This window comes from Phycodurus eques, chromosome 14 (genome assembly GCF_024500275.1).
Source record: "Phycodurus eques isolate BA_2022a chromosome 14, UOR_Pequ_1.1, whole genome shotgun sequence".
In the NCBI taxonomy this organism is placed as follows: domain Eukaryota; kingdom Metazoa; phylum Chordata; class Actinopteri; order Syngnathiformes; family Syngnathidae; genus Phycodurus; species Phycodurus eques.
In genome coordinates, this window is record NC_084538.1 from 9308499 (window position 1) to 9335035 (window position 26537).

The 26537-nt window shown below is 41.1% G+C and overlaps 2 protein-coding genes across 10 annotated transcripts in view; one reads left to right on the plus strand and one right to left on the minus strand.

The window, feature by feature from the left end:
* LOC133412716 (regulator of G-protein signaling 6-like) overlaps positions 1-11419 on the plus strand; it is a 41666-nt gene extending 30247 nt beyond the window's left edge. Inside the window, exons 7-18 of one of the 4 annotated variants that reach the window (XM_061696293.1) lie at positions 739-803; positions 2039-2104; positions 2240-2316; positions 3337-3418; positions 4051-4125; positions 4227-4328; positions 4444-4616; positions 5510-5635; positions 6464-6650; positions 8049-8138; positions 9945-10007; positions 11058-11419. In XM_061696293.1, coding sequence (XP_061552277.1) covers positions 739-803; positions 2039-2104; positions 2240-2316; positions 3337-3418; positions 4051-4125; positions 4227-4328; positions 4444-4616; positions 5510-5635; positions 6464-6650; positions 8049-8138; positions 9945-10007; positions 11058-11108 — 1157 coding nt within the window. In that variant the 3' untranslated portion in view covers positions 11109-11419. The remainder of the gene's footprint in view (positions 1-738; positions 804-2038; positions 2105-2239; positions 2317-3336; positions 3419-4050; positions 4126-4226; positions 4329-4443; positions 4617-5509; positions 5636-6463; positions 6651-8048; positions 8139-9944; positions 10008-11057) is intronic. The other 3 variants (XM_061696294.1, XM_061696295.1, XM_061696296.1) reach the window with 3 other exon arrangements.
* A 1218-nt stretch (positions 11420-12637) lies between these two features.
* Positions 12638-26537, minus strand: part of LOC133413001 (zinc finger protein DPF3-like) — a 31273-nt gene continuing 17373 nt past the window's right edge. The window contains exons 4-12 of one of the 6 annotated variants that reach the window (XR_009769818.1): positions 23617-23741; positions 21018-21113; positions 20858-20918; positions 20115-20156; positions 19881-20021; positions 19150-19263; positions 16934-17643; positions 15718-15834; positions 12638-15388 (exon numbers count right to left, since the gene is read on the minus strand). Coding sequence is in view for 1 of the 6 variants with exons in the window: in XM_061696855.1 (XP_061552839.1) it covers positions 17477-17643; positions 19150-19263; positions 19881-20021; positions 20115-20156; positions 20858-20918; positions 21018-21113; positions 23617-23741 (746 nt within the window). In the remaining 5 variants the exon portion in view is untranslated. The other 5 variants (XR_009769817.1, XR_009769819.1, XR_009769816.1 and 2 more) reach the window with 5 other exon arrangements.

Here is a 26537-nt window from a genome sequence, read left to right on the forward strand (position 1 = left end):
GGGCCACTTTAACGTACACTATATGGACAAAGGTACCAGGACTTCTTCTGTATAAGAAGCTGAAAATAGAATCTTTTCGTTTTAATCCCAAAGGTGTTAGCTTGATCAGTCTTATGATGATGAGTTAAGATTCTGACTAGGGTGTCCCAAGACTTCTCCATATTGTGTATGTCAAGATTAGAATCATCTTTATTGCCTGAATGTGTTAAACACAAGACATTTCCTTCTGTTGGTTGGAGTCAATCTAATACTTTTGCGAAAGACACTTTAACAAAGTATACACATTTACACAAATGTACTGAGTCGGTAGCAATGTAGTGTGCAATAGTGCAGTAAAACTGATCAAAAGTGCCAGAGCAGCAACAATGAATACAGTATGAATGGCACTACAGAGATGTGCAAATCGGCAAGGTACCGCTATGAAATTACAGTTCACTTTGAATCAGAAAATTTGAGAATTTCTGCAACAATAAAAAAAAAAAATTGGGGGCGGGGGGGGGCAGAAATCAATAGCAATAATGTTAATTCTCAACTTTCACACATTGAATAAGAGTTTTCTTATACTGGGAGGTTTTCGGGCGGCGAAGAAGAAATGTAGTCTGTGTCCTTCAGGGTCAACTGGAAAAACAGAAATGTTTCTATCAGTATGGCATTCTGTTATAGACTACGATCCAGTTTGGTAATATCAAACTTGACTCATGTGCCCTTTTCATGCTCCACTGCGGTGTGGCCCTGCAGCCATCTACCTGTGCAAGCGCACGATGCAGAACAAGGCCAGGCTGGAGTTAGCTGACTATGAGGCTGTAAGTATTTGCGCTGGCGTTTTACACTTCCGGATTTGTCAGAAGAGCTCTTCCCAGAAAATGCCATTATTAAATCACGAGCTTTTATGTCATCTAGAAAATGCATTTTCTATATTTTTAGGAGCAACAAGTGCGGTTATTTACTGGCAAAAGAATTACTGGCCATCTCACTAAGCTCTTTTTATCATACACCAGTGCTCCAGTGCGCGGTAGTATCCGCAATGATTCTGCAAGTCGTGCCCGGCATACTTCCCCTCTTTCATATTCAGGTCACTTTATGGCTGCGGGCCTCATTAGGCTCACTGTTTAACACCCGCTTGATGGTCCCCCTAGTGTTTTCTCTCTTAGTAATGGGGTCATCTGCTGCTTTGATGGCAGATGCTTGCTGGGTAGTGTTAGGTACACGCCAATACAATAGGTGTGTCCACGGATTGCGAGCCGATCATGCCGTATGCGTACATTGTCCTTCAAAAGAGTCTGGTCATTGCCATGATGACCATTTGTTGTGGTGGATAATCTTCTTGTCCAGCGTTTCTCAACCTTTATTGAACTAAGGCACATATTTTACATGAGAAAAATCTCACGGCATGCCACCAAACAAAACTATCACAAAGTGTATATTAGTGGTTGAACTGATTAGTCGACTTTACTCCTCCACATCCAATCTGCCAATATACAGAGAGGATGTTCAACTCTCCCATCTGCTGCCGTCGCTGAACTTTAACGCTCTGGAGCAATGAGCTGCCCTGCCAACAAAGGCGACAGTCTTCATACAGCTGGGAATAGGAAAATAAATTGGTGGTGGACGACGATAGCCTTGACAGCTTCAGCTAGTCTGATCACTGCTAGTTTTACAGTACTGCAGCCACACCAAAGGTGGAACAGGAACAGCAGTGTGAAGTGAAACTCACTTTGTCACCAAAATGTTATGGCTAATAATGCACAGACAACAGGGTGCTACCAAGAACTTAAGTCATCACAGAAGTTGCATACTATGACAAAATACGAAATAATCTGAAGAATTACTCGGTTTGAAATGTGGGCCGGTTTAATTGGATATGAAGCTATTCTGTTTTATGATTGGCAACAGGTGAATACACGGGTTATTTGTTCTTTCTGCCATCGAGTGGAAGAGCTTTTGTTATGCCCGGCACCATATGTCGCTGGCGTGGATGCGCAAAGATGCATTACTATAACCATTTGGACTAAGTGAAAGTGGATTTCTCACAGCACAGTGGTTGACAATCGCCGTCGTAGTCAAAGCAAGAAACGAATGCATCATTGAATTATCCATTTCCAAGGTGATTACACAGTATTAACTAGATTAGCCAAATCACATTCCAGGAAACACTGTGAAGGTATGTGCAGCACGTGACTAGGTAATCATCCAAAGGCCTTTTGATTGTTCCCTCACACCGTGCCATCGGCTCCTGCAGGAGAATCTTTCCCGGCTGCAGAGGGCTTTCGCCAGGAAGTGGGAGTTCATCTTCATGCAGGCTGAAGCTCAAGTGAAGTGAGTAGATGCGTGTGAGGCATCACGGTGACTGTGTGTAGCCATCATATAAATGCAACGTAAACTCGTGGTTACATGCATGTTTTACTTCCTCTCTTCAGTTATGTTACTTGACTATCCCACTCTTTGACTGGAGGGCTGCAATCCATCAAGACCACTAATATTCGTCATCCAAGGCCACATGACTGAATACATTTTTCCCAACACTGCCCTCTTTTGCATAGCACTTGGAAAAACATTTTTTGAATCTCCATTCTAAAATTACATTCTCAAAAAGTAATGCTTGGGGAAAAAAATTGCTTTTAATAGTTTTGAGCTATATATATTGCCGTAGGTTTTTTGCAGACTTGTTTGTAACATTTTGACTGCAGTGGGCCTTTATTAGAACCATCTTAAATTTCAAATTTGCCTTATTTAACAGAATTTGTCCAAAGTGCAATAGTTTTCACTTGTTTTAAAAAGGTGCTTGTAAAAAATGAATTAAAAAAAAAAAGTATTTCACATATGTAGGCTACTCACGATGAACATTTAAGAATCTAGTTTGAGCAATGAAAAATAGCGATACTTAATTATTCACGAGCTATCATAGAGCAGTTATGTATGGATTTTTTTAAATGGTCGTACTTTTGGAGCCAGTTGTTGTTGAGCACAATAATTTATGCTACAAAGCCCAATCCAGGGCGATCCTAAATTTACAATGGACTTGACCAATATTTCACAATTAGTTTGTGCCTCCTCCAGAGTGCAAGCTAACCAAACGAATAACGGTAAGAATTATGTTGGTTTTTCTAAATGTATATTAGATGTATGACCGAGAAGTGTTTTATTCCAATATTGTAAATGCGGCTTACCTACTAGTGTTCCAACTTGTGTACGCGACTGGGTTGTCGTAGGAACGGAAATAAAGGGGACCCCTTGTAAAGATATCATCAATAACACACTATACTGTTTCTGTGGCAACCCGAGAGAAGACGGGGAGGTCCTGCAACACAGAAGTTACCACCAGATTTCTTTTATCAGAATCGACAGAAAGAAGGACAAGGTGGACAGGAAGGTCCTGGATAGCCAAGAGAGGGCCTTCTGGGATGTCCATCGACCAGTGGTGAGTCACTCCCAAAGGTCGTACTGCTGTAAAGACGTGAAAGAAAAGAAATTTTGGACCGACGGAAAAAAGTCTCGTTGCTATGCAGATTGCTGAGAGGGGAAATATTTAGTTTCGTGGTACGGGTCACCTTGCCCTAATGTTATCAGAAGCACTGACCTACAATTATATATTTTTTTTCCCGTGAACTTGAATTAATTTATTCACACAACAGTTGCACTGCTTCCAGTATGCGTGTATGGGGATGTCCTCTGGTTGGTTGGTCAGAGCAAAACTTGTTTCAGCCAAGTTCGACGCGTAAAACGTGTCTGTCGTGATGTGCACACATTATACATTTAATAATCAGCATCTCTGGTTTTAGTTTTTTTCTTTTATCATGTTAGATTGTTTCTGAACTGATTTACATGATCTTGGCACAGTTGCATGTTATATTGTTTTTGTATAGTATTGATGGTTTTTACAATTGCGACGTGATGTTGGTGGTTAGAATTGGATTAGGTCGAGTCCCCGCTGAAATCCCGAGAACCAAATGCGCAGCCCGCCACAGCTGGATTGTCGAAACAGCTTTGCATTTAGCAGAATGGCGGCACATTGCAGGGGCAACACGGTTAACTTCCGCCCGTCTCCCACAGCCAGGCTGCGTCAACATGACTGATATGGACATCCGCAAGTGTCGCAGAGAGAAGAACCCACACAGGGTGAAAAAGGTGAGAAGAGCTGAAATTCGATGGGTTTTGTTTGTTTGTTTTGTTTCTTTGTGGGAGGCAATGGACCATTAAAAGCACATTTCTATCCTCGCCCTCTCCAGTCAGTCTACGGAGTGCCAGATGACAGCCAAAGCCAACCGAGTCCAGTCCACATCAGCTCTCCGCCAGCCAGAAAGCTCACCCAAGAGGACGTTGAGAAGGAGGTACGGTAATTAATGGTGCCCGCAGGTCCTCATCACTGTGCATCCATCATAAAGACAGCTGGACTGATCACTTCTTACCTTATTTAATCTCCTCCTTACCGGATCACTCCGTCAGATCACCTTCCTCAACATCCAACTGGGCCGACACTGCATGAAGGTTTCCAAAGTGGCCGACAGTCTGATGGGGTACACGGAGCAATTCATGGAGTACGACCCACTGGTGTCTGCTATCGAGCCCTCCAACCCCTGGATCGGCGACGACACCTCCTTCTGGGACGTGGAGGCAAGGTATAGTGGAACCGGAGTGCCCTAACGCAGCCGTCCCTAGGGGTTGAACACGACTAGTTGACTTTAAACGTCGATGCGGCGTAGCAGCTTGAAGTTGAAGACCGTATGAAAATAAACTGGTTGAGGATGACAATAGCAGTCGGCTTGTCTGATCGCTACTAGTCTTAAAATGTTCATACCAGCAGGACCACAGGCCTGATCATGAGGAACATTATAGTCAACTACAAAATTGGTAGTAGCTCAACTGCTAGCAACCTTTTTTTTTGTGTCGTGGACCAGTTTTACGTGAAGCTAATTTTGACAGACAGGCATACAGACAAATTATTTAAAAAAATACAGGTCAGCATTATGCTGAATGTAGTTGTTGGTAATTACCTGCAGCTCTATTTTCTTGGAGCCGGTCCCATCTCGGGGTAATGTGAGACAATGACACCTGAATAATGTCCGGTCTACTCCTCTTTGTTTTAGTTGCGGTTATTGCAGAAAAATCCTGCTACACAAAGATAGGTTGCTGGAAATGGAAGCAAGGTCTTAATTCCTTTTGGGGGGGCAGTTTTGAAGTCTCCATTTTTGCCACTTATTACACAGCATGGACTTGGTGCATTATGGTTATGACAAACTCACATTTTATGCAGGACTGCTGATATTCTCTAAAATGCAGCTTTTTTTCTCGCAAGTCCTTCTCGTTTTGTTTTCCACTTTCAAAAGAAGCTCGGCAAAGCTTTTTTTAAAAAAAAATTTTTTTAAATACTGTTTCCTATCACGGGGTCAAGACGAGATTTTGCGCGTACAGAGAGGCTTATGCAGCTGGTTTTCAAAAAAACATATTTTTGTTTCCTTAAAGAATGTCACTGTTGACCTTTTGGATCTGCTTTTGTTTGTGTTTGGACCAGTCATGACCCGACCCAACAGAGAGTGAAGAAGTGGGGCTTCTCCTTGGAGGAAGCTCTTAAAGACCCAGCAGGAAGAGACCAGTTCCTGAAGTTCCTGGAGTCTGAGTTCAGCTCGGAGAACTTGCGGTGAGATGGTAGTTTAATTTTTGCCATGTCGTCGTCAAGGGCGATGCAAACCTAACATGCGTTTGACAACCCATAGTGTGTCATCACCTAACGTTGACAGATCATACATGAATGAATATGATTGGTTAGTTACAGAAATGTATGGATCTAATGTGGCTGTATTCTTTCTAGACCAGTAATATGTCGCATTTAATAATTTGGCTGGTATGAGGCTACAAAGTTTTATGCAACCTTTTAGTTTTGTGTGAAAACCTTCTGAAAATGGCACTCAATGGGTTGTTAATCTTCCCCCCCCCCCCCCCACAGTTGACTGTATTTGTGAAATGCTTGCTCTATATTGTACAGTGACATCACTTTAAGTCTCAAAATATAATAGTCTTTTATTCAAAAAGAGGACCTAATCAGCACGCAAGAACGTGTGACATCAAACAGGTCTCTAATTGCTCAAATAATATTTTGATAGTCATATTTATACAGGCAATTTTTGCTCGGCAAATGAAAGCCCCAAAACAATAAAATATATATATGGCAGACATGCTTGCTGTGCTGTTTCCTTTCCCACCCCTGTGTCTGGTTTTAGGCCTGAGGTGGCAGTTATGCTGTGAATCTTATTTTGAGCAGACTTTTTTCTTCTAGTCTGTATAGAAATAAAGCAACGGTAACTTGTCATTTGTCAACATAGTCACATTCTGCTGAATCTGGTTTTACCCTAAGTAAAGTGGCAGCGTTTTCCACTAAAAACAACTCTTTTTAAAAAAAAAAAAAAATTATTGATGTTTTTTTTATTAGTTTTGTTGACTTAAATTGGCACATATGTTACCATTTCAGGTTTTGGTTGGCAGTGCAGGATCTGAAGCGTCAGCCGCTGCAGGACGTCCCCTCCAGGGCGCAGGAGATCTGGCAGGAGTTTCTAGCCGAGGGAGCGCCGAGCTCAGTCAACCTGGACTCTCACAGCTATGAGCGCGCCAGCCAAAACCTGAAAGACCCCGGGCGCTACAGCTTTGAGGATGCTCAGGTGATGGCCGTGCCATGTTTCCCACATATGAAGAGCTCTTTTCCAAAATGGGGGGGGGGGACGTAGCCATGTTGGTCTATGTATTTTGTACAAAACTGTATCTTCTATGTTCAGATTGAGACTGATTTATTTTAACGGGATAAAATTCATGTTTGTAAAGAATAATAAAAATTTATTTATGACGTTTTGAAAAATAAACTATTTGCATTACAGGCCTAAATACTATCAGAAGCACTAACCTAAATTTACAACCTACAACCAACCTTTCTTCCATGAAATTGTATTAACTTATTCCCAACAGTCGAGTCTCCATTTCGTACCATTTCTCTTGGCTGAACTGCTTCCAGTATGTGGATGTTAGTTTTTGTTTTTTTTTGGGGGGGGGGGGGGGGGGGCGTCGGCAATGGCAATCAAATTTCACCCTCTGTGTTGCCATGTCAATCTAATCTGCCCATGGTCTTCAGAATCGGTAGGGTTGGCTGATGTAATTTGAAACTATACTAGCAATGGGACGTTTTTTTTGTTTGTTTGTTTTTTTAAACCAATCAGATTTGATCCACAATGTCAGCATTTTCCCCATTCTTTCAGTCAACGGCCATTGGCAAATGATGTAGCATTGCTGAAGTTACATTAACCCAAATAGATTTTTCATGGAATATTAGTGTAGCGTCTGAGTTGTAAGGCATCTAAAGTCACTCTTACCACACAAAACCTCATTTGATCTTGGATGGCTTGCGTGACTGTTGTCATCTGGCGCGGTCCTGCCAGAGTTCAATGCGCTAACCCGCAGGCAAAGAGCCCGGGCTGCTAACCTAGCATCTCTCGCTACTGTTAAGACTCAGAGTGAGGGTTGACTAAAAAAAAAACCTAAGCACAGCATTAGCTGGCACACTGCAGACTCCGTTTATTGAACTCTGCTCACAAGTGACAACTGCGTAACAGGAACGGTCGCCTCTTGAGCACGTCATCTCCACGGTCCGCTCTTCAGGTGTGACGAATGGATTTACGCTCCAAGGATGAACTAAAAGAAAAGGGATTGTTGCTGTCTTGGACACTCCATAAGTGGAGCAAAAGAGCTAACCCAAGTTGAGTAAATGTCTTTTGCACAGCTTTATTTTGGCATATGGGAAGTATTCCCCTTATTGAGCAATCGAAAAGTGGAATCGTCAGGCAAGCAAACAAACAATTCTGAGAGATCAAATTACTGGGAACCGATGTTTGATTCCCCTCTCTACCCGCTGTGTTTACAAAAGTGAAAAATGAATGGCTGCAAAGGAATAGGGTGAGATTGCCAAGGCCTAATGAGGCAACCAACTCCATGAATGTCTCGATTGGTCCATCCTCTGTGGCGGTCCTGTCCAGTGTGACGCTCATCTCTTTTTGCCTCTTCCTTTTCAGGAGCACATATTCACACTCATGAAAAGTGACAGCTATGCACGCTTTTTGCGATCCAGCATCTACCAAGACCTCCTGTTTGCCAGAAAGAAGGTGAGCTGGTGCTTTCACGGACCTTGATGATTTCCCGTTGACATCAGCTTTGATTGTTTTTACATGCGTGTCTACTGCGCAACTGCAATCACTAGTGAGAGCAACTATGAAATGCAGCACAGTGATGTTTAACACATCATTAAAACCTAAACTAAACTAAATCCTCTCACTGAATATCCAAAGCGATGTAGCAAAATTTGGATGCATTGAAAACGTAAAACATTCATTTCCAAATATTGTTTTACATTCAAAGACCAAAAATTCTTTTCTCGGATAAAAAGAAAATTGGAATATGTTTTTCATTGGACCGTTATAGCGCATGCACGCACGGAAAGGAAACCAAGATCAGATTCAAGTTAAAGAAATTACTGTATGATTTGACAATGTCAGAGGGGTATAAGCTCTTTTACAAGATGGATTCCATGTCCCTCACAATAAAAGGCGGAAGAACCGTAAATATATTGATAGGTATTAAAAAGTACTGGTAAGGTAAGAGGTTTTGTACTGTGCTACAATGTCCATTGAATTTTTCTGTACCGCTTATCCTCACGAGGGTCGCGGGCGTGCTGGAGCCTATCCCGGCTATCTCCGGGCGAGAGGCAGGGTACACCCTGAACTGGTCGCCAGCCAATCGCAGGGCACATATAAACAAACAACCATTCACACCTATAGGCAATTTAATCTTCAATTAACCTACCATGCATGTTTTTGAGATGTGGGAGGAAACCGGAGTGCCCGGAGAAAACCCACGCAGGCACGGGGAGAACATGCAAACTCCACACAGGCGGAGCCGGGATTTGAACCCCGATCCTCAGAACTGTGAGGCAGATGTGCTAACCAGTCGCCCGCCGTGCTACAATGTTCTGGTGTCAAAGCTTTGAGCTTAGCATTTTATAAATGTTGTTTGAAAGTGTACTGAGCGCTTATCTTTTGCTCACACAATTAGATGAATTTATGAAACAGCGAATATCACACTAGAAAAAGATATCTCAAAACAAGTAAAAAAAAATATAAATTTTGTCCCTAAAGTAAGTGAAAAAAATTGTCAATGGAACAAGTATCAATTGACTTGATAAGATTTCTAAAATAAGATCTTAAATTTTGAGTAGAACTGTCTTTAATACAGTAAGATGTTTTCACTCAATGATTACAATTTTCACTCATTTTAACAAAATATGGACCACACATTGCTAATTTTTCATACCGGTCACAATTGTATTTGTATATAAAGTTGTATATAGTCATTCACAAATGTATTAGACCAGAAACGATGTAAGGTTTATGCCACAGCTACCCTAAATTGATAATTACTGAAATCATTTGTTTCTGTAAAGGTTAATATACCAGTAAGCAGAGGCATTTTAACTTGAATATTTTTAATGGTAAAATATTGTTTTAAATTTTCAAATTTACAGACAAACTAAGAGCATGAAATTTTCTCTGTCAAATTGGTTTTTTGTTGTTTGTTGTAATCGTTTTTTTTTTTACATTACTCAAAATGTTCTTTGTTAAGGCATAACTTGTCAGCGTCATGTTTTTAATGGCATACTCTCTCTGTTGTAGAACACTGTCGTAGTGTAATATGGATCTTTCTAGCAAATCGCTACTTGTGTTCACGCCAGCCTTTCTGTCCCTTCCCGTTACAACATTACCGCTGCCCGCCACCTCCACCCCCCTCAAACCGCCATGTTTGTGTTCTTGACTCTTCATTTATGCACTTCCTGACCATTTCCCCCCTCTGACTAATAACATCACCGCCCATCTCATCAACCCCTTTACCTGACCCAAACCACGCCCCTCCCATAGCAACAACCTGCAGACCCCGAACAAGGCCGCCGCACCTCCTTGGAGAAGTTCACCCGCAGTGTGGTAAGTGGTCTGAAGGCGGGCCGTTCACTCGCTAAGCACAAAATGGCTTCCTCACCTCTGCTGAGCGTATCACATTTTACCTTCCACTTGCATTTATACACTGTAATGCTGGATTTTAACTCTCCAAATTCAGCTGAATAGTGGCCGTTGGTGTAGATTTCCTCAGCTGCACCTATTGGCGGTGGGGGGCCGCGCCACTGGCCTTTGTTTGGAGTGATTTTAAACAATGTTGGCGTTTGAAACAAAATAAATGACTTCTATGCAGAAATTTTGATTTACAAAAAATAATAAGAAATGAGATGGACTGGGTAGAACTAATAAGATGTAGCTCCTCACGTCTGTAGGGGGTGTCAAACCCCTTTTTGTCTGGTTTCCCTTAGAGGGGCGTTATGACTGTGAAACTTAATGTATAATCGCCTCATCCTATTGCCGTATTGCATACAGTATACACAAAAAAATCATGGATAACTAGTTTTGAAATACCAAGTCATAATTTTATTTTAAAAAGCGGTTTGGTAACAAAAACGCTCGCTCTCTGTCATAATTAAATTGGGATTATTTGTAATTTTGGAACAGATTCAAGCAAGAAACATGAAGGAGATGAACACAATTTGCTTTCCTGGGGCCACGAGTTTGACACCTGTGGTCTACTGGAACACTAATCATCATTAGACGCTCTCTCCACATAGTCCACTCTACTTTAATATGTACTGCACAGGGCACGCTTAACATGGACTCCACTGTTCATTCATTACATGCTTTGCTGCTGCTGTTTTGGGTAGCAACCAGTTTGCCGCAATGGAGCTCAACAGTTTATGAACAATAGAATTTATGAACTGAGTTGGCAACAGTTACTACATATTTTTCAGAGGGAGGCATTTGTACTACTAACAAATAGTTGGGGATGTTTGGTGTTACAAAATTTTTTGGGAAGTATACATTTTGAGGCTGTCTTTTAGCAGAGCGGCAACCATTTGAGGCAATGAATTACTTCTACTCTAGATAATAAAAATACTTTTTAAAAACTTTTATCTTGAATGGACTTTTTAGGGCAAGTCATTGACGGGCAAACGTCTATCAGGCCTGATGCAGTCATCCTGACACACTTCTGTTTGCGGGAGGAGCAGTGAGCCCCCCAAGAGGGGCGACCACAAGGAACAGGGCTGGTCGTCGGCACACAACCGGCACCGTTCCGCTCACACGGCACTGAGCCTGCTGGGACATGGACTCCAAGACCAGACACGGTGACTGGAAGTGAGCGCTGACAGGAGGGGAAGTGACGTGTCAACGCAGCCTCCTTACACAATGGGTTGTTTGTTGGATAAGCTAATACATTTATATTTTTTATCAATGTATACTGTGTACGTCTGTCTCATTAAAAGCACATTTGGGAAAATAAATGATAAAAGTTTTTGCTGGTTTCTTTTTTTTGCCCAGAATTCAACATGGGTCCATTGATTTGCCAGCAATAGAAAGTGAGACCTTTTTTTTGGGGGGGGGGGGGGTGCATATTTGGAATTCACTATTGATACATTCACCTATTTGATAGGTTCCACAGAAAAATGCAATCTATTGGTGAAAACCTATTTTTTTTCATACTAAAATGTGTTAAGTTACCACAAGATGGTGCCAAAGCCCTCTAAATAACAAAATATGTTGAAACGATGCATCAATACTGAAAAGCAAGCTTAGGCGCTATAGTAAGTTTGACCTGGGTTGTTAGTGGAATTCAAGGAGAGTCTGCCGCACGTGCTTCTGGGCTTTTTTTTTTTTTTAAGGGTAATGTAAGATGAGTTTGATACAAACTGTTTTGTAATGTACTTTGTGGTAGGTTATATGTTTTTATTTTTTTTTATTTTATAGAAATAATTGGGTGCATCAATTCAGTTTATTGGCGTTGGTGTCAAGGCTCAGTCCCTGTGCCCTGAAAATAAAGGAACAGCTCCATAATGCCAACTCGAGGTTCAGAGCACGGTACAAAACAATTTAGCCTTGGCCAAAACTGACAGACTAATATACCAGGCCCCCCACAAATCACTGTTATCGATTAATTTCGTTTTTTTCCCTTGACTTTTTGTTATATTACTCTGTTAAATAGCAACTACTGTACCTTGTGCTATCTAGTGGAAGAGCATTTAGTTGTGCTGCGCGTGTCACTGTACGTTGCTGGCATGGATGGAGCAATGATTGCTCACTAGTACTCTAAATAGTTTTAGGAGCTGTTCAGTGAAAATTAGATCGTCTCCTGCAACACGCCTGATGATCTCTTGCGGCGCTGCGGTTGGAAATCACTGCGCTCGAGAACAACGAAACTCTGCAACGCAGATTGGAGTGATAACATGAGTGCCAACAACCGACTGCAACGAGCAGAAGCGTTAAGTGCAGCAGCTATTGCGCTGCATTCTGAAACTTTTTTTTTTTTTTACTACTGGCCAGTTTAGACATCCAAGGTGCACGATTCTGTCTGCTTCTTTCAAGAAAATAGATAAAATCGTAATAATAATAATAATAAAAAATACATATTACCATTTTTATTTTTACAGAATAAAAATAGTTTAAAGAATTTCATTATGTCCATTTCGACATGTACAGCAGAAGATGAAACGACCACCTTGTGTTGTGTCCATTTCATCTCCTGTCGGCTCCATTCCCAACGTAATCGCACGCGCGCACACATAAACACACACTACGATTACTACCCATCGCGGTGGGGGGGGGGGGGGGGGGGGTGTTATTGCTGTGTCTTGGTCTAGGTAAAGATGACTTCTGCATTCAGTTGTTGTTGAGGACTTTCGCCACACTTGAGCAGCGCGTGCAGGATGGCTGTCTGCTTGCTTGGCTGATTAAACACACGGGGAGATGGAGGGAAAGCGACTGCGAGAAGGGACCCTGGGGGGGGGGGGGGGGGGGGGGGGGCAACACAGATGAAGTTCATTAGGGATGGGCATCAGAATTTTTTTTCAATCGTGTTTTGGAGTCAAAACCAGCAGAGGTGCTGCAGATTTAAACTTAACTGGTTTGTTAAGAGATCAAAAAGTAGTAAAAATCTATTTAAAATTTGTTGTTTAATGGATTTTTTGGGGGAGAGTATGAGGAAACGTTTCAAAAGTTGTGAAATCCAGATAAATTCTCTTTTTAACTTAAAACAATAAAACCACTGTTATGAAGATAGTTTAAAGAAAATAAGTGGTTCACTATTTTTTTAAGTCAGAATATAATTAAGTTCAGTTAAGAAAATGGGTTTTAATAGGACAAGAAAAAACATGAACAAAAGTCATGTTCCAATAAGTTTTTCGCTAAAAAAAAGTCTGAACATTACGATGGATTACAAGAAAAAGCCCTGTTATGTGGATAAATTTACAATAATACAAGAAAGCTTTTAATATGTTAAAAATGTTATAAAATCCTTAAGAATCCGTTGGATTGTGCGGAGTTGATTGTCGCTGAATCTCGTCTTGAAGCAATTAAGTGCACTACTAGTTGGACCTGCAGAGGCGCTGTTTATTCAATCCATGGCCTGAAAAATTAGAAATATTTAAATCATGAAAAAAAGCCATGAGGTGACGAGAATGAAGCCAGTAAATTTGTAATAGGGAAGTTACGAGAATAAAGTCAACATTTCTTGTGATGGACAAAGGACAGCATATAAGCGGCAGAAAAGAAAAGCACATGTAATGAGTCAAAATCAGCACTTTAAAAATGTACCTATTACGAGAAAGAAGTCATCACATTATAATGGTCTTATTTTTCAAGACAAAAGTCAACATTACAAGAATATGAGATAGATGGATAGATAATTCATCCTCTGTGGAAAATCAAATTGTCATATTTTAGAGGATAATTTTGTAAATCTTTGCCCCAAAAAAGTAAAAGTTTCGAGAATAGTCTTTTTGAAGTTACAACTTTCTTGGATGGTGGCTCGGAGAGTAAAGTATTACGAGAATAAGCTGTTTTTCATGACTAAACGTCACATTACAAGAACTGTTTTTTGGGGCAGGAAAAACACAGATGATGAGAATAAGACATTCCACTAAGTCAAAAAATGCATGAGGTTGCAAGAATACTTTTTTGGGGAGGAAAGTAATAAAAAGTTGTAATTACAGTAAAATAGTCAAATTCAAAAAAATTACCAATATTTAAAAAGTTTTAACATTGCGAGAATAGGCTCATTTTTTAAAAAGTTTATTCCAAGAAAAAGGTAAAATTATGAAAAAGTTGCAATATTACAAGTTGTAATATTACAAGAGAAAGTCATGTTACAAATTGAAAATATTTTTTGAAAAAAAATTGACAAGTCATAACGTGAACAAAGTTGTTTTTGAAATAAATAATGGCTGCTTTTCACCCCATTAAAAATATCCAATCAAAGGAATGACGTCAACTGCCCATCCCTAATTGATCCTTCAATGTCCAATGTTAAAGATCACACGACTAGGCCTTCTTTCCAAGCACACGTGCACGCGTGCGCAGGCACAGGCACAGGCACACACACACACACACACACACACACACACACACACACACACACACACACACACACGCACGCACACGCACACGCACACACACACGCACACGCACACACACTAAATTATTCCAGCGTTTCAGCAGCGTTCCTGGTCGTGTGCGCTCATTCATCACGGGACCCTTGTGTGATGTTATTGTCCCTCTGCGGCAGCTCAATACAATCACGTGATTCTGGGCTGCGAAGAGAGAGGCCCAACAATCAACAGCAGAGCGTTAATGACGGATGCCTGAGTAGTTTGGCGGCCAGAGGTATCTGTCCGCTTATCCCAAAATCTGACAAATATACCAAGCACCCTAGAAGCGCAGTGAGGAGACGCGACAATTCAAGTCAAGCGACGAGCGGAAAGGTTCAGAGGTCTGCGTGTACTAATTAAGCACCAACTATGGCTGAGGGAAGGGGGCGGGGAGGGTCACTGGTCCAATCAGGTGGAAGGGGGGGGGGCTTATGGCTGTCATAGCTGGTTTGCAGTGCAGAGCGGCAGGCTGGCACAGTGATGAGGATAATGACGTATTGGTGTCACATCGGATCACTCGCATTCACACGGCACAAGCGGGCAGGAAGTGGGGGAGGGTGGGAGCTGTGGGGTTCATTCAGGCCCCGACAAGTCCAAAGGCCTTCTTGTTTGTCTTGCCGTAGTCCTCGGTGAAGCTGGCTCTGATCCAACGTTCCTCTGCCCCCCGCAACAAAACAAAATCAGTTATTCACATGGTCAGGGGCGCTTCACGGAAGTCACACGGCCTGCGAGTCTGGCGGACGTTGGACTTGTCCGCTCCTCGTCACGTACATTTAGGCCCAAATTCAGGAAGAGTTGTTAAATCCTTGTTTACTATGTCTGTTTCTCCTGTGCAGAGTGCTCCTACGACACAGAAAAGTCAAGTTAGAATAAAACTTCACATTTTCCTGTAAATACTTTGAATAGGGACTGAGCCCTGCCGTAGTAGCACAACAACAACAAAAATCTAGTAAAAGAAAGGTGGCAGCAAAGCACTTTTTTCTAGACACAGCTATGACCTCATTAAATGAAGCTCCTCCAATCACTTCAACATGGTTACTTGGCCATAATATGGTGCCAAAGCAATATTTTCATTAGACAGGGCTCCAAAACGAGCACAAAAACGGCAAATAGGTTTCTGACAGAGGAGTGCAAAGAATAACCAGAAGAATTGTCCTAGAGCCAAGGACCACCTGTGGAGATCTTAAAAATATCTGGAAGAAGCAGGTACTGTTGTCACAAGGAAAACAGTGAGTAATGCACTCCGCCGCCACAGCCTGTATGCACACTCATCACGCCATACACCATTGCTGAAAAAAAAAAAAAAAAGCATATCAAAGCTCGTTTAAAGTTTGCTGAACAACATTTGGATAAGCCAGTTCAATACTGAGAGTATGGTCGGGTGAGAGGAAAATCTAACTCTTTGGATGCCATAAGGCACACCACGTTTGGAGGAGAAATGTCACTGCAAATCACCCTAAAAACACCATACCAACAGTCAAGTTCGGAGGTGGGAACATTATGGTGTGGGGCTGCTTTTCACCAAATGGTACTGGTAAACTTCACACTATTGAAGGAAGGATGAATGGGCAAATGTAGCGAGACACCCTTGACAAAAATCTTGCCATGGACAAGGATGATGAAAATGAAACGAGGGTGGACATTTCAGCAGGATAATGATCCAAAACAAACTGCCAAGGAAACTCTCTCAATTGGTTTAAAAGAAAAAAGAACTAAAGCTGCTACAATGGCCCAGCCAACCACTTGACTTGAAGCCAATCGAAAATCTATGGAAAGAACTGCAACTCAAGAGCCATAAAATAAGCCCACGGATCCTTCAAGATTTGAAGAGTGCTTGTGTGGAGGAATGGGCCAAAATCACACAAGAGCAATGCATGCGACTAGTTTCTCAATACAGGAGTCATCTTGAAACTGTCATTGCAAACAAAGGCTTTTGTACAAAGTGCTAAATGAATAGCAGTTGGCGTGTTCAATACATTTTCCCTGTCATTGCACATTTTTACACAAGTTAATTTCTGATCTTATTTGATCTACTTTCTTTGTATGTATGGATTACTTGAGTTGTTCCCTCCATCTGGTGACATTTTCATGTCAATAGCACCTTTGGAAATATATTTGAGAAAAATGGTGTTAAATATTTATTACAGCTGCGGTATATTCACCATGCACTACAATTTGGTTCAGGTTTGTAGAGAATCCAAAAAAAATTTAAAAGTTGCAATTACCTCGGAAATGAAAAAAGTTGCAACGTTACCTGAATTAAACTTTTGCAGACTACTTTGTAACTAGATGATGAAAATGTTTTTTTTTTTTTTTTTTAAGTGGGCAAAGAAACAAAAAGCAACAGTAACACAAACACTCTGATTTTTCCCCATCAAGTCTGCTTACCTTTCATTCACTAAGGCGCTCGTGTCTATAAAGAAAATAAATAGACTACATCTCCAAACATCGCCATTGGTTTGCGGTAGTCCGTTCACTGGTTCCTTCATGTTTGAAAACAAATATAATCCAGAGTCACAGAGCTCATAGCAAGATCCTCCAGAAAGTTCCAGTCAAGGCTTTTAAATGACATTCAAACAGCCTGCAGACATTAAAAGGTTACTCTGTTCAAATTTATGATTGCTCCAGTGTTTTTTGTTTGTTTGTTCACACATTATTATGCTCCTTCAGCTCCAAAAAGGGAAAAAACTTCAAAGTTTTGCAAGTCATTAATTGACTTAATTTATAGATCTATAAATAAATGTTCATAAATTAATGTCCAGTAGATAAATTTTTTTTTGTTTCTTTTGTCCTGAAGCGATCACATTGTGCTTTCTGCAAACAAAAACTTAAAAAAAAAAAAAAAAAAAAAAAGAAGCAGCAGATTTTTGCCAGAGATGAATCCAGATTTTTTTTTTGTTTGTTTTTTTTGAAGATGGAAAAGGCTAGTGTTTATCTGTGGCGGCTGGATAATCCATTGCTGTTGGCGGCGGGCTCTTCCAGCTCATCGTCCTCAAAGCCGTGAAAGGTGGAGGCGTCGCTCTCCGACGTGGTGGCGAACAGCTCCTCGGCGCCGCCCGCGCTGCCGCCTCCCTCCTCCTTCTCCTCGACGCCGTCAGCTGGCTCACGGGACAAAGAGGAGCAGAGTGAGTCCGCGGGTGACGGGAAGACAACAACTTCCCATGGGACTTTACAAACAATCGGAAGTTGCATATGTTACATTCAAATAAATGATAATTAATTACAAACACGTTTGTTTTTCTTCCCATTTCTTTCACCAACCAACAAAAATGATTATATTGGAAAACATGCTATGTATTCCATTTTCCATTCCAATACAGTATGCAAGCTTGATAATGGACGAGGGATACATAGTACAGAATTTGCAATAAAGCTGCTTGTATTCTCAAGATTATGCTACCAGATGTGTGTGTATACAGTAAACCCCCACTATTTATGGGTGATAGGGACTGAGGCCTGCAGCAAATGCCACGTAATTAGTAAGTAACTAGTATTTAATTAATCTTAATAACATGTCTGTGACATGCTCATGTCAAAATAGCCCAAAGATAACCAATTATAGAATGCTTTACACAACCTATGTGGAAGTTTTTTAGGTTCTTGACAGTGACATATGAAAGGGGACATATTTTGCCAAACCAACTTTTTCTAGTATTTGGGATGTAATATTGCCTCTGTGGTGCCTTTGCAAACGTGAAATATGAATTAAAATCGACCACGCATTCCTGAGTTCCAGACGTTTTCCTGCAGAGAGGCCTGAAATCATGTCATTCGAATTTCTCGAGTTTATCTACGTTACTAGCGACGATCTCCGCCTTCCCTTTCCGCTCCCGAGCCAGCGCTGTCAAAAGAACAAAGACGTCTGCTCTTACAAGTGAGTCTTCTACACCGAGGCAACCAGTCAGAGGAAAGGGGGCGGTCTTAGCCAAATATGGACAAAACGGATACAAAATTGGGTCAAACAGAAGTAGCTGTCAGAGGGGCCTTTTCTGGGAACTTGTATGACAAAACGAAGGTGTTTTCCGAAATGAAATTGACACTTTTATACTAAGTCTATGTTAGAGTTTCACTCTACGGAGGTCTAAATAACCAAAATACGGGACCTTTAAAAATGGATTTCAGATAGTTTATAAACAGAGCAGGACTTAAGATTTAATAGTTAATCTTGTGTTTTTGTCATTCTTGTATTATTTTAGTTTTAATATGCACCCTAACTTATCATGTCATCGGAGGAGAAACTTCATTACTGTTATGTAAATTAGCCCAACAGTCGGGCTAATTTACGCTAATGAGCAGATAACTAAGATTTACTTGGTTGTGAAACTACACACTTGACGGGTGGGGGCAGGCACTCCACAGACACAGCTATTTGTATAAAAGCACTTAAGAATTACATTTCCTGTACTGTCCCCTTTAATATACAGTGGGCACTCTAGAGTCCAAAGTCCAAAAGTGGTGAAAATTGGAGTTCATATGAGACCGTAAAATCGGGTGGAACTTCAAGTGAGTATCAAAAGGAGTACCCGTTTTCTTTTTGCATTTTGTTTGTGTGCAGGTGATGACAAAGCGTGACGATAAACAAAACAGGAAATGCTCTAACTCACTTGTGCATTGGCAAGTTGTGCAGGGGGAGCCAGATTTCATGAGCTTCTTGTTGGCATTCTGACATTTCTCACAGTATCGGTTGGGAATCCTGGTGCCGATGGGAGCCTTTGGACCTGAGAGAAATGTAAAAAAAACCATAAAATTTAGACCTTCCAGGTTTTCATGATGTTGCATCGCTAAGTACTAATGCGACTTCAGCGAGAATTTATGTACAACATACAACACTGATCAATCACCACATCTTTTCCACAAATCTAGCCAATTGTTGCAATTCTTCTTTGGTACTTCCTCTAATTTACATAATAACTGCACCACACACACAGAGTTCCTCCACCATGACCAACTAGGCTGGGCAAAGCCAGTGGTGGCTTCACACAAGCGCAGGACAGAACCTCAAACCGCGAACCATGGTACTGTGAAGCACACGTGCTAACCACTCGTCCAATTACTTTCTATACTTTTGGTTTAACTGTGCTATGCTGCATTAACGGTTACGTAGCAAATAACAGAGATGAAACACTATCTGCAGACATTTTGATTGTTGAAGTTGTGACTAAGAGCTGGCCGGGCATTAGCAGACTATCAATAATATTGGTTCCCTGTGGAACACCAGAGGACATGTAAATGGAGAGGCACCAGAATAAGATGAACATATCAAGCCTTTTTGGAACAGCCTCACTGAACACTTTGGCACAGAAAGGCAAAGCTATTTTGAAACAGTAGTTCTTACGTTTGTGTCTGTCAGCGGGCTGCAGAGAAGGAGACCTGGATGTCACAGTGCTCCTCTCCCCAGCTCTGTCCTCCTCTGCCAGGTGGGAATTGGTATAGTGGTAGCTTAGTCCCGTACGGCTCCTATAGCGCTTCGCATAGACTGTAACACACACACAGTGAGGAATCCTCTAAAATCATCAATCAAAACACAAAAAAATTGCAAAGACATTAGAATTAAACTTAGACAAGTTACCAGAGGTTGATGATTTGGAATTATTCCTTTGTTTGTATCTGTCTGGGGGTGGGAAGGGGGAAAAAAAAAAAAAAAAAAAAAAAAAAAAAAAAAAAAGTCTGAGTAAGTGTTGTCCATATACTGCAGTCGCAAATGTAACGTGAAACAACCCCAAGCTCCATTTTCCCACATCCAACTTGCATGCAAAGAATTACTTGAGCCTCCTGCAAGAACACTAGTTCACCCTGTTAAAAATCACAGTAGATTTAATTCAACAATGTGAACTGAATATTATACACTCACTGGACCCCTTATTGGGCCCCTACACTTAATGTACATCGCGATGTAATAGTCCATATTCTTTATTTTTTTGTGTGTGTGTCTACCATTTCTTGATGGTATCGGTGATAAGACAAAATAGTGATTTATGAAAAGGTTTTTCTTAATGTAATATTAACAACTTGTAAATGTTGCTTAAAGCATTGGAAAAGATTGAGGTTGTGTTACCCTAGGAGCTTGTCTTTTTTCCCCCTACTATTACTACACATCAGCCATCCTCATGTAACGTGTTCTGTTGTTCATAGAGTCCACTACACACTATAAAAGCAGTAAAAACAATGTTTTTTTTTCCTCGTCATGTGTGAGGTCCCTCAAATTTGAAACATTGGTTACGATATTAAAAATCAGCATGTGACTTTAGTTACTCATAGACAAGTTCAACATTGCAATGATGAGGATGTGATGCTGCTGTAATGTTGACTTACTGTCACAGACATATGGCTTGTCGTCATCCAGGTCTGCCTTCCTACGGCCTGAGCCCCGACCCTAAAGACAAACATTTAACCTTGAACATAAGAGCAGTAGCAGTTGCGTGGTAGTGAACTGTACACATCTCAAGTGTGTGCTTCTAATCTAGTTACTTACCCTTCCTTTGCCCCGGTGTCTCCTCTTGGGAGTGTCCACCTCGTAGTCATCGTCATCATTGAAAGCATCTTCTGCTGCGTCTGCCTCCAGAACTCTCTGACATGAGGATGCAGTTTGGAAAACCACATTGTTTTAGGTCTGCTTATGTTTCAATTTGGATTTAAATTTCTTGAAATTGGAAGGAGTTGAGTTGTGGAAATTGTTTAACATGACTAGCAGGCAACCTCTTGGTCTATGGCGGACAAAGAGACAGTTGATGCCACTTGGATTCGAGTGCAGGGGAGGACACTTGTCTTGAGTTTGTGTTTTATGGTCAATCTTATGTACAGCAGTTTGTGACAGTTGTGGTTGTTTTTGGAAATGCGCTATAAATCAGGTTGAGTTGAGTCTCCACATTAGTGCAGCGGTCCGTCCTTACGGTGGCGAGTAGCCAAGAAACTATATACAGTCAACCAGAGGTGGGACCAAGTCATTGCTTTTCAAGTCACAAGTAAGTCTCAAGACTTTGCCCTCAAGTCCCGAGTCAAGTCCCAAACAGAGACATGCAAGTCCCGAGTCAAGTCCCAAGTCATGACAAGCAAGTCCTGAGTCAAGTCACAAGTCCTAAAATTCGAGTTTCGAGTTGTTTCAAGTCATTTTAACAACAAAGTAATTATATATTTTAGTGTGTGTGTGTGTGTGTGTGTGTATATATATATATATATATATATATATATATATATATACACACACACACACACTTATATAATATATATATATATATATATATACACACTTATATAATATATATATATATAATATATAATATATATGTAATATATTTTAAAATCCATACAGATTTATTTTTCGCTTAGTTTTTGCCCCTTCAAAAGCAAATCAATAATATGTTTTCAGTTATTCTATGAAAATGCTACGCTATGGCTTACTTTTTCACACTGTTTTTGATTCTTGAGAACATTACACTGACTAAACCTGACTGTATGTATTCCATGTAACTATTTGCATGATCGCTCACAAAGCTAGCTGCTAAAGTTAACGAAAACTAAGCATAAGTGACGTCGAGCTGAACGATTTCCACAATGCAATCTGGATTTTCTTTTCCCAATAAAAAAAAAGTCCTTATTGTTACGATAATCGTCATTGTCATTTCTGTGTATGATACCATTACTTCGTGCAATGTGTACCTTAGGTAACTGCCACATTTATTGTGGATTTATGTTGCACTGTGTTTAATTTTTAATAAAACCATTCCTTTAGGTAGTGTCTGAAAGAGTGAACTTCTGCTCAATTCCTCTCCTTGTATGTGCCCAACAGGGTGACAACTGCTAAAAGAAATTACCTCTAAATATGCTTTATTATGTTGGGACACTTCCACCTGAGTGATATCTGTTGAGGACATCTTTAAGATTAGATCATTCTGTAGTTCCAATAAAATAGTCTGGTGAGCTATTGAGACAACTGCAGTGTTTGATTTTTATTACTTTAGGAGGAAAAGTGGCAAGTCTTTTTAAGTCAATGAGCTCGTGCCCGAGTTAAGCCACGAGCCATTGCTGTTCAAGTACAAGTCGAGTTCCAAGTCTTGTGACATTTTGTCAAGTCGAGTCTAAAGTCATCAAATTCGTGACTCGAGTCCAGACCTCTGCAGTCAACCCGAGCCGATTCACGACGGCTCACCTACAATTTTTTCTGGAGAAAAAAAAAGTAAAACAATTCATTGTAGATTTCCAAATATTCAGAACATTTCATTTCGTGCCGCCATGAATAGAACAGTGACATTGAAAATTCCCAAAATGCACCAGAAGTATGAGGATGCTGGTGTGTATGATGCTGTTTTGCAAACCCGTAGTAATACCAATTAATACTTTCCTTGTAGCCATTTTCTTATATTTTTGACTCAGTGAAACAAAGATTTATTTATTTATTTTTTAAATACGTATCGCAAATGACTATTTTTCGTTTGGCACTTACAGGACTTAACATCAACCCCGCAAGGAGCCTCGTCTGCCTGTCGGACCTCAAGTGGAATCTTTCGTCATGTTGCTGTTCGCTGTCAAGCCGGCCGAATAGCAGCTGATGGCCAATGCTAGCTCCTCCTCCCCTAACATTTCTCTCCTAATATAATGTACATTTTAATTATCTCCACATGACTTATTGTTGAATATCCTTGGGTCTCTTAAAAGGTTCTATATACAGCTATCACCATTATTTATTATTATATTTAGGGTTTAGACTATAAATTTGACACTTATACATCATTTTGGGGGTGTGTCAAGTATTTGAGGATTTTTGCTATTTACAGCAGGTCTCTAACCTTTGTGAATAGCGACGGTTGACTGTATAGAAGATACACATTCTCCTTCATTGCTTCACTGACTGATTTGTTCAATTCACCGCATTTCTTGCTGTATAATTTTGAAGAGCAAAACTGACTGCCCGAAAGAGCTGAGCCAAGTTTTGTGAAGAGGACTTTTTTAGTTCCTTTAGCTAGATTCTCTCCGACATTTAAAGGTTTCTTCCTTTGCACCACTTTATTTTTTCTTTTTTGCTCAAAAGTAAATGTTCTAAAGTGCTGTGAAAAATATATTGTGACTGAAGGCACCTGGATCTCCAGCAAACTCTCCTCATCGTTCCTGGAGTTCCTTTTGTCGAGACCTTCGCCTCGTAGCAGAGCTTCTAGCGTGGTGCCCTGGGTGGGCAACGTGTCCTTGGAAATGAGGCCGTTGTCTGCCCAAAAAACAAACAAACAAAAATAAAAAAACTTCAAGGCGTGAAGAACAATCTAAACTGCAACTCTGTTTTCACACAAGGCTGTGCCAAGAATGGGTGTTTTCATGCTGCAGAAAGCCAGCATCGTTGAACTCTCCAAGTGAGCTTTCAATCTGCATGTGTCCGATGTTTATCTTCTCTTTCAGCCGCGCTCCACTTAAAAAAAGCAAGTAGCAATTTGCTCAAGCATCTGTTTGCTATTGTGAGCGTTTCCCCCGCAACACAAATGTGTCACATCAACTGTTTTCACGTCCAGTTTACGCATTTTCGTCAAAGAAGGAAAGACGATGTTGCACTATTTTCATATCACCCTGGCTCGGGGACCCCAGATGTAGACCGCTTGGACCTCAGCACATCATGCAGATCTCGACTCCAACAAAACAAACTGTGTAGGAGGAGGCAGGTGGAGAATTAATAAAAAGCTTGGAGACCAACACTCTGCATCTTATTGAAAGTCTTTTCACCACAGTGATGAAAATGCAGATGCTTTATGAATGATGGAGAAGACAACATTTCCACCTATTCACCCCCGCCCCCCCCGACATGTCGCCTGCAGCACAAGCAACAGAAGGCTGCATAGGTGAGAAACAGACACAACTCCTTTGTAGCCCCTCACCATTGTGTCTGACTTTCAACTCTACGCGACGAGACGGGCCCACCTTCCCTCCCTCGCTCGCTGCTCACCCATGGGAGCTGGTGGGCTAAAAATAGAGCCGGCAGCAGCCTGCAGCAGGGAGCTGATTGTGCATGCAGCCCAAGTCACTAGCGCACCATCAGCGCGACAGTAAGCTTGCTAGCCATAGCACAACTTTGGCGGCTTCCTTGTGCTGATCCACCTCTGGCCAGATGCACAACGTGCTCAGCATCCTAAATGACAAGTTAAATCAATGTGTGCATGTGCATGTCGCTTCTGCTGGACTCTCTCTGACACAGCACACTGTTGTTGGGAGAAGGTGGGGGGGCAGCAGAGGCGAGGGGGGGTTAGTCTCAGTGAAAAACAAAAGGCAACAATGAGATGTGTTTGGGAAACAAAGGCTTGGTTCAAATGCTATCGCCAGTTTGTTTTTGACTTACAAAACATGGAATGGACAAATCTCAGTGAATTTGAATGTAGCGAACAAGCTCATTTTTATGCTGGCTCCAAACATTTCAGAAATCCTTTCAGCCTGTACTATACATACAGTTAAGGCTAAACTTATGTTGAATGAGAGTCAGCACACATCTGGCACCATAAGTGCCTCTGATTAACCTCAAATAATATTTTACCTTTTCTAGGAGGTTTTGCCTGACATTTTTGTAGTTACATGTAGTTACAAGCCATGTTTTGCAAATAGCTTCCAGAGCATCAGAGGGTTCTTTCATTGTAAAGGTATTAGTTAGGAGAAGGGTGAAAAAATATTTTTCTTAGGCATCAAAAAATATCATGGAACACAGTAAAGACAGCATCAAGTGGAGAAAATATAGCCCAATACATGGACATGCCTCAAAAATGTATTTTTAAAAAAAACGAGAAAAGAAAAATGGTCAGGGAGGCTGCCAAGAGGCCCACAGCAACACTGCAGGAATTTCTGGCAAGTACTGGCTGTATAGTACATGTGACAACAATGTCCCGTCTTTTGTGGAGTAGGGTGACAAGACGGGGGAGCCTCACAGAAAAAAAACAAAGAAACAAACGCATTTGGGAACATGTTATGGATGAAACCAAGAATGAAACCAAGGTTGAACCTTTTGGCCATAATTTCAAAAGGTATGTTTGGCGCAAACACAACAATGCTCGGCACCAAAAGAATACCATACCTCCAGTGAAGCACTGTGGTGGCATCATCATGCTTTGGGGCGGTTTTTCTTTAGCTGAACATGGGGCCGAGTCTAGGTGAATTTCCAAATAGCAGTCAGTGTTAGAACAAAACCTTCTGGCTTCTGCTATAGAATGTAAAGAAAAAGTCAGGAAAAGTCTATCAGAACAGCTGAACTTTATTTTGGGTTAAGTCAATTTAAATGGTGGCAGGTGTGTGCTGACTCCAATTTGGCATGGCTATAGATGCGATTGGTTAATTCTCCAGTTACAAAAGGGTTTGCACACATGTGCAACCACATTCTCTCAGGTCTTTATTTTTACGTCCTCCTCAAGAAAATATTTCATTTCTTCCTCAACTGAGAAAGTTATGAGTCACAGAAAAAAGGTTTGAAACTTTATCTTGGTCTTGTTATTTTTTTTTTTGTAGCACAGACAGCTGGCAGCGGTGTATAGACTTTTTAATATCCACTCCCTACCATTCGTCAATAAACGCCTATCCAATGTTTTACATGTGTAGTTGACTAGAATCTTCGTCTTTTCCTTTCGACTTGTCCCTTTAGGGGTCGCGACAGCGCGTCATCCTTTTCCATGTCCTTCTCCTGCATCCTCCTCTCGAACACCAACTGCCCTCATGTCTTCCCTCACGACATCCATCAACCTTCTCTTTGGTCTTCCTCTAGCTCTCTTGCCTGGCATCCATCCTCATCATCCTTTTACCAATATACTCAAGAGTTCTCCTCTGGACATGTCCAAACCATCGAAGTCTGCTCTCTCTAACTTTGTCTCCAAAATATCAAACCTTGGCTGTCCCTCTGATGAGCTCATTTCTAATTTCACCCAAACTGGTCACTCCGAGCGCGAACCTCAACATCTTCATTTCCGCCACCTCCAACTCTGCTTCCTGTTCTCTCTTCAGTGCCACTGTCTCTAATCCGTACATCATGGCTGGCCTCACC